General features: G+C 38.9%; 1 protein-coding gene across 1 annotated transcript in view; it reads right to left on the bottom strand.

Moving 5' to 3' along the window:
* Nucleotides 1–13,394, bottom strand: part of NR5A2 (nuclear receptor subfamily 5 group A member 2) — a 94,939-nt gene that overhangs the window by 31,595 nt on the left and 49,950 nt on the right. The window contains exon 6 of the mRNA XM_061465139.1: nt 9,527–9,646. Coding sequence (XP_061321123.1) covers nt 9,527–9,646 — 120 coding nt within the window. The remainder of the gene's footprint in view (nt 1–9,526; nt 9,647–13,394) is intronic.

Below are 13,394 nucleotides of genomic sequence, written 5' to 3'. Positions count from 1 at the left end.
CAATAATTTGATTTGATTAAATCAAATCCACAACTGAAATAAATTAGTCTTGCTTTCCATAAAAAGTATTACATTTCACAGTTGTTTCTGATGTTGAAGATGGTATGTTGACTGGCATTTTGAAATCAGAAGCTTTGGTGAAGCTTCCACATAACCTAATTTGGAAGTAAAATGCCAGGCATAAAGTTACGGATGCACAGACAAATGGAAGTGCGAATTCCTCGTGTACCAGTACACAGTGCTATCTCACATAATGAATATAGTAATTATGAAGTAATGATAGACTCTTAATTGGATTAGCTTGGTACCAAAGCAATGCAGACAGAACAACCCTGAAAAATTTACACTGCTGCCTATTCTCACCATTATTGTGCTTAAACTGGCATGTTTAAGGTTAGTACAGCTATTGCTGTAAAGGCTATAGTGCAGGCTGTGCTGTAGTATACTATTCACTAGCTGAAGTGCCTACATCTAAAATTAGCTCCTCAAAACCTCTGCTCTGCTGCCACCTAATTTGGCACTTAAAGTCCTCACAGCTTCACCTTCTAAGAGCCTTTAGGTGCCAAACTAAATGCCTCTAGACATGTCCGGGACTACCCAAATCATGAAAGAGGTAAATAACTGTGTCCTCAGATCATGATACAGCAATTCTTAGATTTATGGGCTATGTGGCTTTCATCTACCTAAGGCAGCAAAAATGCCCAAGGCAGGATTTCTTCAGCAGGCCTGTGGCTGGGACCACTGAGGTATGGGAAATCTAGGGTCAAATAAATAAATAAGGCTATAGCATAGCAATTTGATATCTTTCTGAAAGTGAGAAACACCAAGTTTCTTCACATAAATCATTTGCATCTTATAGATACCTTTTGATCATGAGTATTGGGCAGAAAGAGGGGGACCCTTGGCTTGGTTTGGAGAGGAAGGATTTGATTGGTGTTTAACTCTAGGAGGGAACTTCCAGCTGGGAACCCCAAATAGAAAGCTACACAAAAGTCCACTGGACAGGCAGCATTCATGTCATGCCTCTCTCTTCATCAGTTCTCAAGGCTACCTCTTGCAGTTGCCACCTAGTTTGCTGCGGGCCTCCCCTGCTCGCTGTCCTTCAGAGGTACAGGCTGGGCAGATGAGGCTGCAGGCTCTGTGAGAGGGCAGGGCAGTACAGAGGCACTAGCAGCGAGGAAGAGAAATAAAGAAGATAGTAGTATTAGTAAGAGGGTTGTAATTTAAATTGTGACTGCAGAAAGACATGGCAATGCTGCGTATTTTTTCTAAATCCTTTTCCTGATGCAGTTGAGAGTGACTTAAAAGCCTAAATCCCTTTAATGTCAGTGAAAGCAAGTTAGGGCAGTGCTGAATGTTTATGAAAATACTACTTTAAAACAATATATCATGGTAAAGTACTTGGACTTCAGCAGCATTTAGGTATTCAGACACCAAAGAATTTCTCAACTGATAAACAGAGAGGTAGGAGAACTGGAAGTGACTAATTCTGCAGTTTTTTTCTCACATGAAGGTTTCATTTAACACGGTGAGATACTGTTCAAGGCAGAACAACAGATAAACTTTTTTAACAATATACCCTGGGCTAAGTAAATGCTGAGGCTGAAGGCCAGAAATGCAGTGAGCACTTGTGCTTTTTTGCTTTGCAAATGATTTGTCATGGTAATGAATGATTCTTGAAGCCAAATCCCTGCTTTCACTGGGCTCAAATGGAAACTTTCTGGTGGAGTCAGGTGGTTGCCTCTGATATTGGCTCCTCTCTCTGCCTACAAAACAGAGCCTAACATTTAACGGTGGAATCAGGTTCCTTTCTTCTTCTAAATTAAATTGTGTTTGATTTCTAGGATATGACAGTGGGTCATATGGCATGTGGAAATGTGTGGAACTGTCCCATCCCTTTTCAATACTTCAGCAAGCCTGAAACAATCTCCAGAATATAGGATTAGAGTGATTTTACTTGTTGATGTCTGTTAGGAGGTACTGGCTGTTACTGAATGTCATTCCTTTCAGCCAGTACAGGAATTGTGCAAGTAAGGAATAAAGTCTCTGCTGTGGCTGTATACAGTAGCTGTATAATGAACAAATGTTCTAGCAGACTAAGGTAGTTCAAGTTAGTGAAAGATTGATTTAATATTTAATTTAGTAAATTAGATCACTGTATTTTTAGGGCACAAACATGAAGAAGGCAGTGGGTGCCTAGGTGGAGCAAACGGACCATCCGGCTCCTTCCTGCTCAGCCCTATGCAACCCTGGCCAGCTGCACCCTCACTGCTCCTTCCTCAGTTACTAATTGCACTGAAAGCCTGTAGAGTGGTCCACAATGGCCTGCCCTGGGTTTTGAAGTCCTGACCCTGCCGAGAGCCTGTGACTTGCCTCTAGTATATGGTTATGTGGGTGAATGAGCTTTTCTCTCAGAAGGATACATTCAGCATACTATATATTTACTATCACAAAAATATTTACTTTTCCACTGTTTCCTGAAATATATATTTCAGTGGCAACTATGGTGGTTATTAAACTTATTTTGATCTTTTCATATAATTAATACTTCCATTAAAAACATTTAAAGCAGTATTTGTGTTATGTCTCTAAGTAAAAGAAATGGAGAAACACTTTGAGGAGATGCCTAGGTACAAAAGTTGAGGAGGACTTAGAATGGACAAAACCATCAGGTATGCTTGTAGAAGGTTTGGGTACATTAATTAAAATTGTGATGACTTATACAGCTTAAGATGCTTGTCATTTTAACAGGTACACAATAATAGAAGATAATGAATTAAGTTGCCAATGGACCTTTCCCCTAGGATGATGTTATTGTGCTTGCTAATTAGCTATAATATGCAAATAGTAACACTCCAAAGCACTACATTTACTTTGTCTAACTTAGTTTCAGAGAAATTAGTACACCAAGACTGGAAATATTCTATGCCCTGTAGTTGATCATATATAGATTCATTTGTAGTAGATATATTTATGTTATAAAGCCTACAGTAATAAAAGTATAGTTAAGTTTTATGCAGATAGCTATTTTAATCAGTACCCTCAAGTTTTCCACTCTAGTAATGGTGCCTGTTGGGTTCTTCAAATTATTATCACGAAGACATTAAAGTAATTTGCAGAATATAACTAACCTAGAGTACATGGTATGTGAATACATTTCTATAGCAAAGTGCAATGCACTTTTTTTTAATGTAGAAACAAGATGATATGGAATCACTGCTGAGTTTGAATATCCATAAACTGCATTGGAAGATAAACCTTTACTGGAGATTTTTTGTGAATGTTTAGGTAACATCACAAGGGTTATGCTGACTCAGACTATTCATTAAGGAGCTTTTGACCATGTAGGTTCATGTTCCCTTGTTAGCCTCTTATACAAATTTCTACTTTACTACTATAAATCCTTTCCTATCAGTGGAAGACCAGATGTGTTCACTTTGAATCCCATCAGTATCACTACTCCAAGAGGTAGTTGGGTCAGACTGATGTAGTGCTTTCTGCTTTGAGTTTGGTCTCTGAACAACTTGTCTTTTATATGAGCAAGCTTAAAATCAAATATGGGACTTGACATGAATTTGTATGGAGAAATTAGTTCACTTGTGTGGAGGACTACCAGCCCTGAAGAAATGCTTCCAGACCCTAGGCAAATAGCTTGTGGTCTCTTTATGGGAGCAATGTGTACAGAATACAAAAGAAATGTGTTTTCTATGAACACAACAGAATTACCATGTGGGAAACAGAGCAGTTCTGGTGTGCAAGGATTCATGTTGGGTGCCCTCTCCATGACTTATTACTGGAATGGGAATTTTCTACTTGAAGCCGTTTTTGTGGCAAAAAAGCAAAGTAAATGTAAATTAGGATATGTTTGTTCACAGGTATGTCCATAGCTCAAAATGTTTAATATTTGAACAAACCTGAATATGGCACTTCATGATTAATAACTGGATTTTGATGTGTTTTGCCTAGTTTAATTTCAAACATCTAGTTCAGCTCCCAAAAGCAGCTAGCATAATGTCTTCAGAAGGCATGAGGCATTTTTAACAACTTAGCATAACTTTGTTTTCTTGTCCTTCAGACAGAAACTGCTGGAGTGAGGAACTGTGCAAACCTGGATACAAGAGAACTGCTCAACAGCAGAATGATGATTGCTTGACCTCGTTTGTATCCACCTTGAATCAAATCCTCCCTTTCCCTATGTAAGGACTTCTAGATCTGGCCCCCACATGCCAAAACATCATTCCATTAGCTATCCATTTTCTTTCCCTACTTATGAATACTGTATGTATTTTTAATCATTTCTTAGGATGACCAACACACTGTTTCCTTATCTGTTGTTTTCCAGCTCCTTTCTCTTGTCATTCAGAGACATTCCTTTGACTAATACTCATAACTTTCTGCGGCGATTCTTCTGCAAGGATGATCTTTCTTTGTGATACAGTCATCTGTGACCCACAGTTTGGAAGTTCTGCTGCCTCTTGAGAACCTTTTCAGTGGCAAGGTGATCCTTCCTTGAACTTGCAAGTCTGTTCCCTGGACAAACAGATTCTCCAAAGGCAAATACACCTACATCAGGGTACTAGAAGCCTTCTTTACAAATGGGTAAGTCTAACATAGATTACATTGAAATTACATAAAATTCCCCAGGCCACATATCACCACCTTTCAATAAGGAACAGCTGAAAGATCTACAAAGTATCCCACCTATGGGAGAGGTTCAAGCCACAAAGTTCTGATCTAAATTGAAGTTAAATTTTGATATGCTTCAAAACACAATATTGTCAAGATCTTGTTTATCTCTCATGCTCTTCTTTTGTGCTATGCTTTAGAATACAAATCCAGGTGGAAAGGTATATGTGTGATGACTTTAAATCAGTAGTTTCAACAATCTCAAACAAATCTGAGATTTAGGCACGTTTTTGAGCAGCTTTTTTTAATCCGAAAGGCTTTGACTAAACTTAGCAGAGGGAAGATTGGCAACAATGAGAAAGGTGTCGGCATGAACAAAATGAGCAGCTTGTGTCTGGGCAGCCAAGGCTACAATTCATGTGTTGTGTGTTGACTGCTGCATGAACAATGATATTCTGTACAGCGCTTTAATATCTATGCTGTGTGTGCTGGATCTTGGAAGCTGGCTTGGAAGCTTGGAAGCTTGCATTGCTGCTGTAGAAGATACAAAAGGAAAGTGCTCAAGTTGGAGGAATTAAAGTTCTATAATTAGAAATGGGATGTTAAAATTACATGCCACGTGGCAAGCCTACAAAACTTGGCATGTGGAGAGCATATTCGCAATGATTTACAATTAACCATCACACTGCAAATCACTTCTTAGCTGTTTTCTATTATGAAATTTGGATTGTTGTAAAATGCATTTGTGCTACTTTATTTCCTTTTTAAATGGTAATTGCTACTGCTGAAGGGCAGTACTTAGTGCAGAAAACAAAGTGTGCAGCGTTGGGAAGAACTTGTTTCTGAGGAATTGCTGAGGAATTGTAATTATCTAAAAAACAGTGCTTTCTTGAAACACATACACACAGAAGAGCTTCATTTATGAAACTCCAACTAAATAAATAACAAAATAAAATAAAACAGTCCTTTTTTTTTGTGCAAGGGCCAATACTTACTACTTTGTTGCTGACTGCACTTTTTCCCCATCAAAGTGGGAACAGTGGATTGACACTAGTTAAATCTCATAAGCCAATGGCTCGAGGGAAATGCAGATGTATGGAAATGTGCTAGGAATGCCTACAGGTAACGGGTTTTGAGACAGTGTGTTTGAAAATTATCAAGTGTACTTCTAACCACTGCCCATTTTAGTATGTCAGTATGGAACTGACAGTGGTATGGCCCTGGGGAGCTGGATGAAGTTTGACTCTTGTCTCTGAGGCACAGAGGCTGTGCAGCCAAAGTGGAGAAAACAGGTATGTTCTAATTAAGTGGTGGTAAGATTGCGACATATAGCTTCCCCCTTGATTGTGGCTGCAAAAAAGACTATGTTATGAGTAGCTTTTATGGAGGGATATATTAAGGGAAACACAGAGTGAGGTTTCTGAGGTCTTAAATTTGCTAACTTGTGACAATAATCATAATCTCTCAGGTAATAAAGTAGGCCATCTAGCTTAGGTGCTCAGTTCAGAGTTAATATCTTTGAAAGCCAGACGATTGACTGTAATTTTGCTCATAGTGCTTTACTGGTAAGAGTAAATAAAACCATCTACAGCCCTTTTCATCAGAAGTGTCACAGTGCTTTCCACACCTTAATCAATTGATTTTTATGACACTTGGCATGGTTATTTCCCTTCTCTGCTGGAGGAACTGAGAGGATCAGGGCAGCAGCCAGAAAATATGCAGCGTTTAGTGCAACAGCAGAGACTCTTTGCAGGGTCTGGATCTAGAAGTGTGGCTTTCCAGAATTATTTTATAGTTAATGCAGAGAAGATAGTCATAATTTTCCTTTCATAAATGCACCTGAACTGATGTTGTGTCTTAGAATGACAACAGGCTGAGCTGATGCTGCCAAGGTGGTCCATCTTGACACTCAGGAAAAGAAGCAGTTGTATGGGGTCAGCTTGGCTAAACAAGTAATTCACAACTGAGCTACAGTACAAAAATGCAGTATACAGCAGCTGAAGCCAGGAATGACTGAGAACAAGTAACTGTGGAGACACTGTCCAGGCCTGTAGGAATGGTGTTAAAAAAAACAGTCTTCATCTAGAGTTCAGACTTGCAAGAGTTGTTAAATTGTTGTTTTGGAGACAAACAAGAAAAACATGGGACTGCTGCTGGATTCAGCTGGTTTAGTGGCAGCGAACACAGACCAGTGTGAAGTATTTAGTGCCGCCTTTGCCTCAGTCTTTACTAGCAAGATATCAGAGAGACTGTGCTTTGCAGCAGGGCTCAAGGAGGAGAACAGTGCCCAGCACTGGATATAAGTTGAGAAGAAAACTCCAGCCTTTGTTAAGTGGGAAATGGGAAGAAGTCCATCCATAAGGAGAGGGACTAACTATAGTGTTCTTGTTTGCTGTTCTTATAATATGGCTCCTTGGCCTCCAAGCAGCCAAAGCGTACAGGTGTACAGATGATGGGAGATTCTCAGGGGTGCTTGCATTGACTTCAAAATTACAGACTTTGGCACAGGAAAGTGAAACTGGATTGAAAGGAGGATATGACAAATCTGGGGCAAAAATGGATGCAATCAGTCCAATTTAGACAGGTTTTAATGTAGTCAGAGACTTTAATTCTGCCTGGAAATACATAGCGTCCAAAACCAGCTCATGATTTGCAAGCAGTACATTTAATAAGCATCCTGCTACCCGTTGTCCAACAGTGATGGAATGCTCTGCTTTTCCTTGAGATCATGTACAGCTGTGTTTTTTTTGCAAGAAAAGATAAAAGTGGCTAATGAGGTAATAATTATTATTGTGGAAAAACAGGGACAATGGCTAGAATTTAAGGGTATTTAGATGTCTCTAATGATTTCAGTGGGCCTTAGGTGCTCAGTACCTTTAAAAACTAGCTAATCACATAACAAATGAGACACTAATTTAGCAGTTCTCTCAGGAACACAAAACTGTTAGTGTACTTACAGCTTTATAAACAAAGGAATAAGCAAGCACCCTGTGTGGCATATAAAATAATTGCCAGAATCATCCATGTTTTGGAAATGATGAAATGAAAAGGGGATCAGTCTTTTTCTAAATAGCAGAAATATAAATGAAGAGTAATGCAATTAGTTTTTCCTCATATAATTAGGCAGTAAAACTTTATCTCAGATAGGTTAGTGACTTTCCACAAAGATGCAGGAGTAAGTTCTATAGCTAGAATTTCAATTTTCCCATTCCCTTTCTTAGACAAGTCAATCATTTCTCCCTTCTACTGTACACCTTTTAAACATAAATGCAAACAGTTATTTCTGCTTCTCATTCTTATAAACACTTGTTCTTAGTGTGAAGAAATAGCTTCAGTTTTAAAATTATAACTAAAGCTGTAAGTAGATTCCTCAAGAGGCAGACACAAATTATGTATGTGTCCTGGGTTCAGCAGTAGCAGTCATTTTTCTCCTACTTAGTAGCTGGTGCAGTGCTGTGTTTGACTTTCAGCCTGGGAACAGCGCTGATAACACCGATGTTTTTAGTTGTTGCTAAGTAATGTTTAGTCTGACCAAGGACTTTCTGAGTCTCATGCTCTGCCAGAGAGGAGGGGAAGCCGGGAGGAAGCAGAGACAGGACACCTGACCCAAACTAGCCAAAGAGGTATTCCATACCACAGCATGTCATGCCCAGGATGTAGAACTGGGGGCAGTTACCTGGAAGGGCTAGATCCCTACTCAGTCGGGCTGGGTGTCAGTTGGCATGTGGTGAGCGGTTGTATTCTCTTCCCTTGTTATTTCCCTTATCATTATTATTATTGGTGGTAGCAGTAGTGGTTTGTGTTATACCTTAGTTACTGGACTGTTCTTATCTCAACCCGTGGGTGTTACATTCTTTCTATTCTCCTCCCCATCCCTCCAGGAGCGGGGGGAGGAAGGGGAGGGGGGCAGTGAGCGAACTGCTATGTGGTACTGAATTACCAACTGGGCTTAAAGCACGACAGTATCTTATTAAAAGGAGTTCCTTCCCATGTCTGTATAAATGGAGGCAGGTTCAATTTGCAGCTACTTAAGTGCCCATGGGCCATTGTGTGTTTTCACTTTGAATCAGGAACATAATGTACAGGCACACTTTACTTCTCTTTGATACTGTGGGATTTTTTTCTGTTATTAAGAATCTTAGGAATAAGGTTCTTATTTTACTGACCTGTTCTTTGTGCTTTGGAAAGTATGAGGGAGACAAAACTGTTTCCTTTGGGGTTTCTCACAGGTTTCCTAGGATTTGCCACATTAGTGCTCTTGCATTTTAGGAGATCTATGCATCTGACACCTGAAGAAAATTAAGCGTTGGAAAGCTGTACAGAAACTGTAGGCTGCATACCTAGGACCACTCCTGAGACAATACCTGCCTCTGTATCCCATGGACTGAATAGATTTCCGGGGATTAGATGTCTCAGCTGCCCAGTTTCTCATACATGTGCATATTTCTCTAAAAGCAGGATATTTCTGAGGTAGTAGTTGCAGGTTCTCTAAGTTTCTGACCTAGCTACTGTTTCTTTTGAGTAAACCACAGTTCTGATTGGAAAATCAGCTATAATTGCTTAGATCTAAAACATAAGGTTTGGGAGTGTTGTTGTTGCTGTCAGAAACCATTTTAGCCCCAACAAAGTACAACTTCTTGAGAAACACTTCTCATCTGCTATTTCTCAATCACTGAGGTATACAAGTATATTTGAGAAGCAAAGTGCTTATGATTATATCTGCTTTTATAAGTTTAACTGTAATCAGCAGACTAGGAACAGAGTGCACAAGTCATTTTATCTACATTATTTGTGGAGAATTTCTGAGAACACAGGAGTGCTTCTGACCTAGTTAAACTCCTGCTATTTTGAAAATGATTACTGAAAAGCCATCAATACTTCTTGGAGACCACATACTCACTTGTTGCCCGGTAACAAGAAGGATGGAGCCTTCTTTCCCATGTACCACTTGCCGGTAAATGTGATCTAGAATTAAGAGTTCACTCCAGCAGTTCTGAAGCAACTTCATTTGGTCATCAACCTGTAAAGCAAGCATGGTGACATCACTCAGAGAGTAAGTCGTACATCACATTGTGGAGTCAGTCCTTCCTCTAGTTAATGTCATGAGAACGGAAATGCTATCAAAAATTATTCATTCACAAAACTGCTATTCTCAGCTGAATAAATAGGACATTGCTTGCAGCCCTTATCTGTGAAATGTAAAGAATATTTACTGCTGATTACATTCTAGGAAGGCAGAACTACAGTTTTGTTATGCAAAGTAGTAGTAATAACATTATATTTATGCTATGCTCATGGAAATGGGATATTATTTTACCCAAAACAAGAACAGAAATAATGCTAATGTGGAATTTCCCATAATCTCCATCCTTGTACATCAGCTTCTGGAAATAGTAAGGTATCTGTGGGTTTAAGAGCATTATTGCTGCAACAAGTCCATGTCAGAGATAGCTCCCTTTCAAAGGAAAAAGTGAAGTGAGATTGTGGTGGTAGTATGAAAAAAAAAGAGAACTTCTTCATAAACGGAAGCTGAGCAGCTTCAGGTGTCACCAGTGGGGTAAAGCAGTAGTGAGCAGTAAGACATATAATGCATTAGGTCATAGACGAAACGTACTGGGCACTCAGCACAAGCAACCTACGTTAAGTTTTTGTGCACTGTTATTTGGGACGTACGTATGATAGGACAACAGAGTATGTAACTAAACTGTCCCTATTACAACTGGGTTGTCTCCAGTTTTAATCCCTTTAAAGACTGAAAAATAATTAAGGTTTCCACTAATTTGTGATATTTTTTCTGCCATTTCCATGGAAGGCAGAACTATGAATTTTAGTCCTGGTAAGTACCAATACCCTCTGGGCCTGTTCTTACTGAACTTACTGATTTCTTCCTAAAATCAAACAATGTATTTGACTTCAGACGTGTCCTGAAAGAGTTAAGAGATGTGTACATTAGCCTTGCTACAATTAAGTGTCTGGTGCAGGTGTGTTAATAACATGTATATAGTTAAAAGGCCTCTAAGAACCTACATAGATGGCAATTGCTGAACGGATTAAAAATGCTATAAATGAAAATGTGTAAAATTAAATAATAAATTAGCAAAGAGAGCATTTAAAGTGGAGAAATTAAATTTCTGGGACGTGGAACTATTAAAATTGATTTTCAGGAGTTCTAATATCACTTGCTAAATTTCATAATGTGGAGGAAGCCACATCATAATGCAAACTTGTTTGAGCTGAATTAGATAATGCAATAGAGGGTGTCAAATTTTATCAGCTATGACCTAACAGATTTTTGAACTTTATTCTTTCAAGCTTGTTTCCTGATTGTGTAGTAGAGAAGGAAGTAACATTTGTTACTAATGGATTTTTGTAGTGTCACCTCTGAAAGTTACCTAGTATTGTCTGCATCTTGCCAGTCACTTGCCATATAGTTCAGACATCAACATCTTAAACACCAAAGTCTGTCTGCCTCCTTCGCTCAACTTCCTTTCTCTCCATTCAGTCTTCTCCCAGATGTTCTTGTCCCAGTTTCTCTCCTTTAGGTATCTGTCTCAAATTACTCCCTCTTGCTGGACTATGCAAGCAAATGAGATCAGGAGAGAAAGGGAGAAAGCCAGTGGGGAGAAAAGGGCAGAAGAACCTGTGTGCAGCAGATCACATCCTCCTGCCTAGCCTGCACTAGGACCCTCAGTTCTTTCTTTTGCCTGCTCCATGACTGCAACAGGTATCTCTGCTGGAAGACTCTGCAACTCATTCCTTCCACTACTGCTTTACCTACAGGATGATATAATTTTCATGGGGTTTGCTTTAGTTTTAATTTTATTTTAAAATCCCCATCTTTGCTCTTAAAAAAAAATAAAATCTGCATTTTTTAATAACAGCTTTTAATACAAACACACAAAAAGGCTGAATTAGTATTGCGCAAACACTCTCAATTCTGGTATTTCAAATGCTTTGCATGCTGCATGCTTTGGCTTTCCCGTATAAAGAATAACCTATCACACCTGCCTACAATCACCTTTAATACATGTATGCTCAGATAACTCCTATAAGCTACGTATCCATTGGCAATAGTGATGGAGGAAAGAAAGAGGTGTGGACTCTGTAGATAGATATATTACTAAGTCCAGGTAAAGCTAGTGCTGTCACGGACTCAGCCTTGCTCCATCCCTGTGCTGTCTGTGCCCATGATAATTCATTTCTGTTCAGATCACAGAGCAAGGCTGATTCTGTATTAAAGATCTCTTTCTCTCCCCACAGCATGTATTTAGCTACAAAACCATTTCAACCAAGTGACTTGTTAGCTCAAGAGAGGACAGTAAATTTCCATATTGATAGTGTGTCAACCAAACTTGGGACAGGTTTTAAATAAGGCATTATTTGAAGAAAATATTTAAAACTTACAGATTCTAATACTCTTGCTTTTTACATGAAGCTGTTCTGTGATAATTTTCTCCTCTGTACAACAAGGTGTTACTTGTTACAAAAATCAAATAAATCATGCTAGTATGATAATTTCATCCGAAATTAGCATTTCACACAAAGCTATCACAGCTTCCATCTGAATGAAACAAACTGTGAGACAGTTTAAACATTCAGCATCCATGTCATAACAACTAATACCTGAATAAGAGGTCAAGCATTTGATTATATTATAAATGACATATTTCCAGCTAACCCATCCGTCTTAGCCACAGGCTTTTGAAAACAAACTGAGCTTTACAGGTCTGGCTTTCTGAAGGTCCCGACAGCAGCTAGTCTGCAATCAAAGCTTACCTCCCAAGCTTTATCGTATCATTACCGAGCCAGTGCTGTGAGAACAGTAAGAGATGGCAAAATCATAAGAAAAATGTTTTGCACATGGTCTGTTCCTGCTGGTTGACAAGACTCATAAAGCTAGCAACAGCGAACATCTGCTAGTGGTTCACAAAACCTGCTTCTCTGCATTCACTGTAACTTAACCTGTGAAAGCCTGTAAAACAGACAGCATAAAAAGCACATCCAAAACACAGTATTGCCTTCAGAAGACTATTGATTCCAGCTGCTTTTGCCATTTTACAAAAGCTGGTGGGGCAGCAGAATTTCTCCCAGTTTGCACTAGGAAGAAACAGAGATGACTTTAAGGAGGGTCATTGATTACTAAATTGTAATCCAAGGGATCAATTCCAGCTTACTTCTGAAACACATGTAGATGAGAAAAAACATACTTTATCTCTGCTAATATATATGAAGTGAAAAAAAAGAAAACAATTTAGATCACAAGGAATGAAAATGGTAACACATCACTTCTTATGTTAGAATGAGCTGGTAAATCTTACAACGTGTGTAACTTCAGCCAGAACAGGAACACCTTTGTATTTCTGTGGCATATCAATAAATGAGTTGCAGAAACATATTATCTGGCAAAACTAAAAAATCAGCCTTTCACTGAAACATGTACGTGACTTAAAGTGACCCTGTAGGCAAAGAGGCTTAAGTTTTGGTGGCTGAAGTGGAGAATGAGTTATGAAGAGGAAGGTCCTCTGCAGAAAAAGCTCCTTTTGGACTTCAGCTTTCTGGCTCCAAAGTCAAAACATTCCAGTCCACCATTAACAAGGTAAGCAGGAGAAAAGGTAAGATTTTGTCACAAAGATAACTGAGCTCTAGCCTGGGTCTTAGCTATAATCAATATAATTTTCAACTGTGGTATACATTCAATTAGAACAAGCTCATAAACTTGAACTATTGGCTAAACTTTGAGGTTTTTCTGTTTGCGGAGGTCTTTACCA

Source organism: Pezoporus flaviventris, unplaced genomic scaffold, assembly GCF_033815535.1.
Source record: "Pezoporus flaviventris isolate CSIRO_AGI_PZ_B2104156 unplaced genomic scaffold, CSIRO_AGI_Pfla_v1 ptg000040l, whole genome shotgun sequence".
In the NCBI taxonomy this organism is placed as follows: Eukaryota; Metazoa; Chordata; class Aves; order Psittaciformes; family Psittacidae; genus Pezoporus; species Pezoporus flaviventris.
This window is presented reverse-complemented; position numbering and strand designations above follow the sequence as displayed.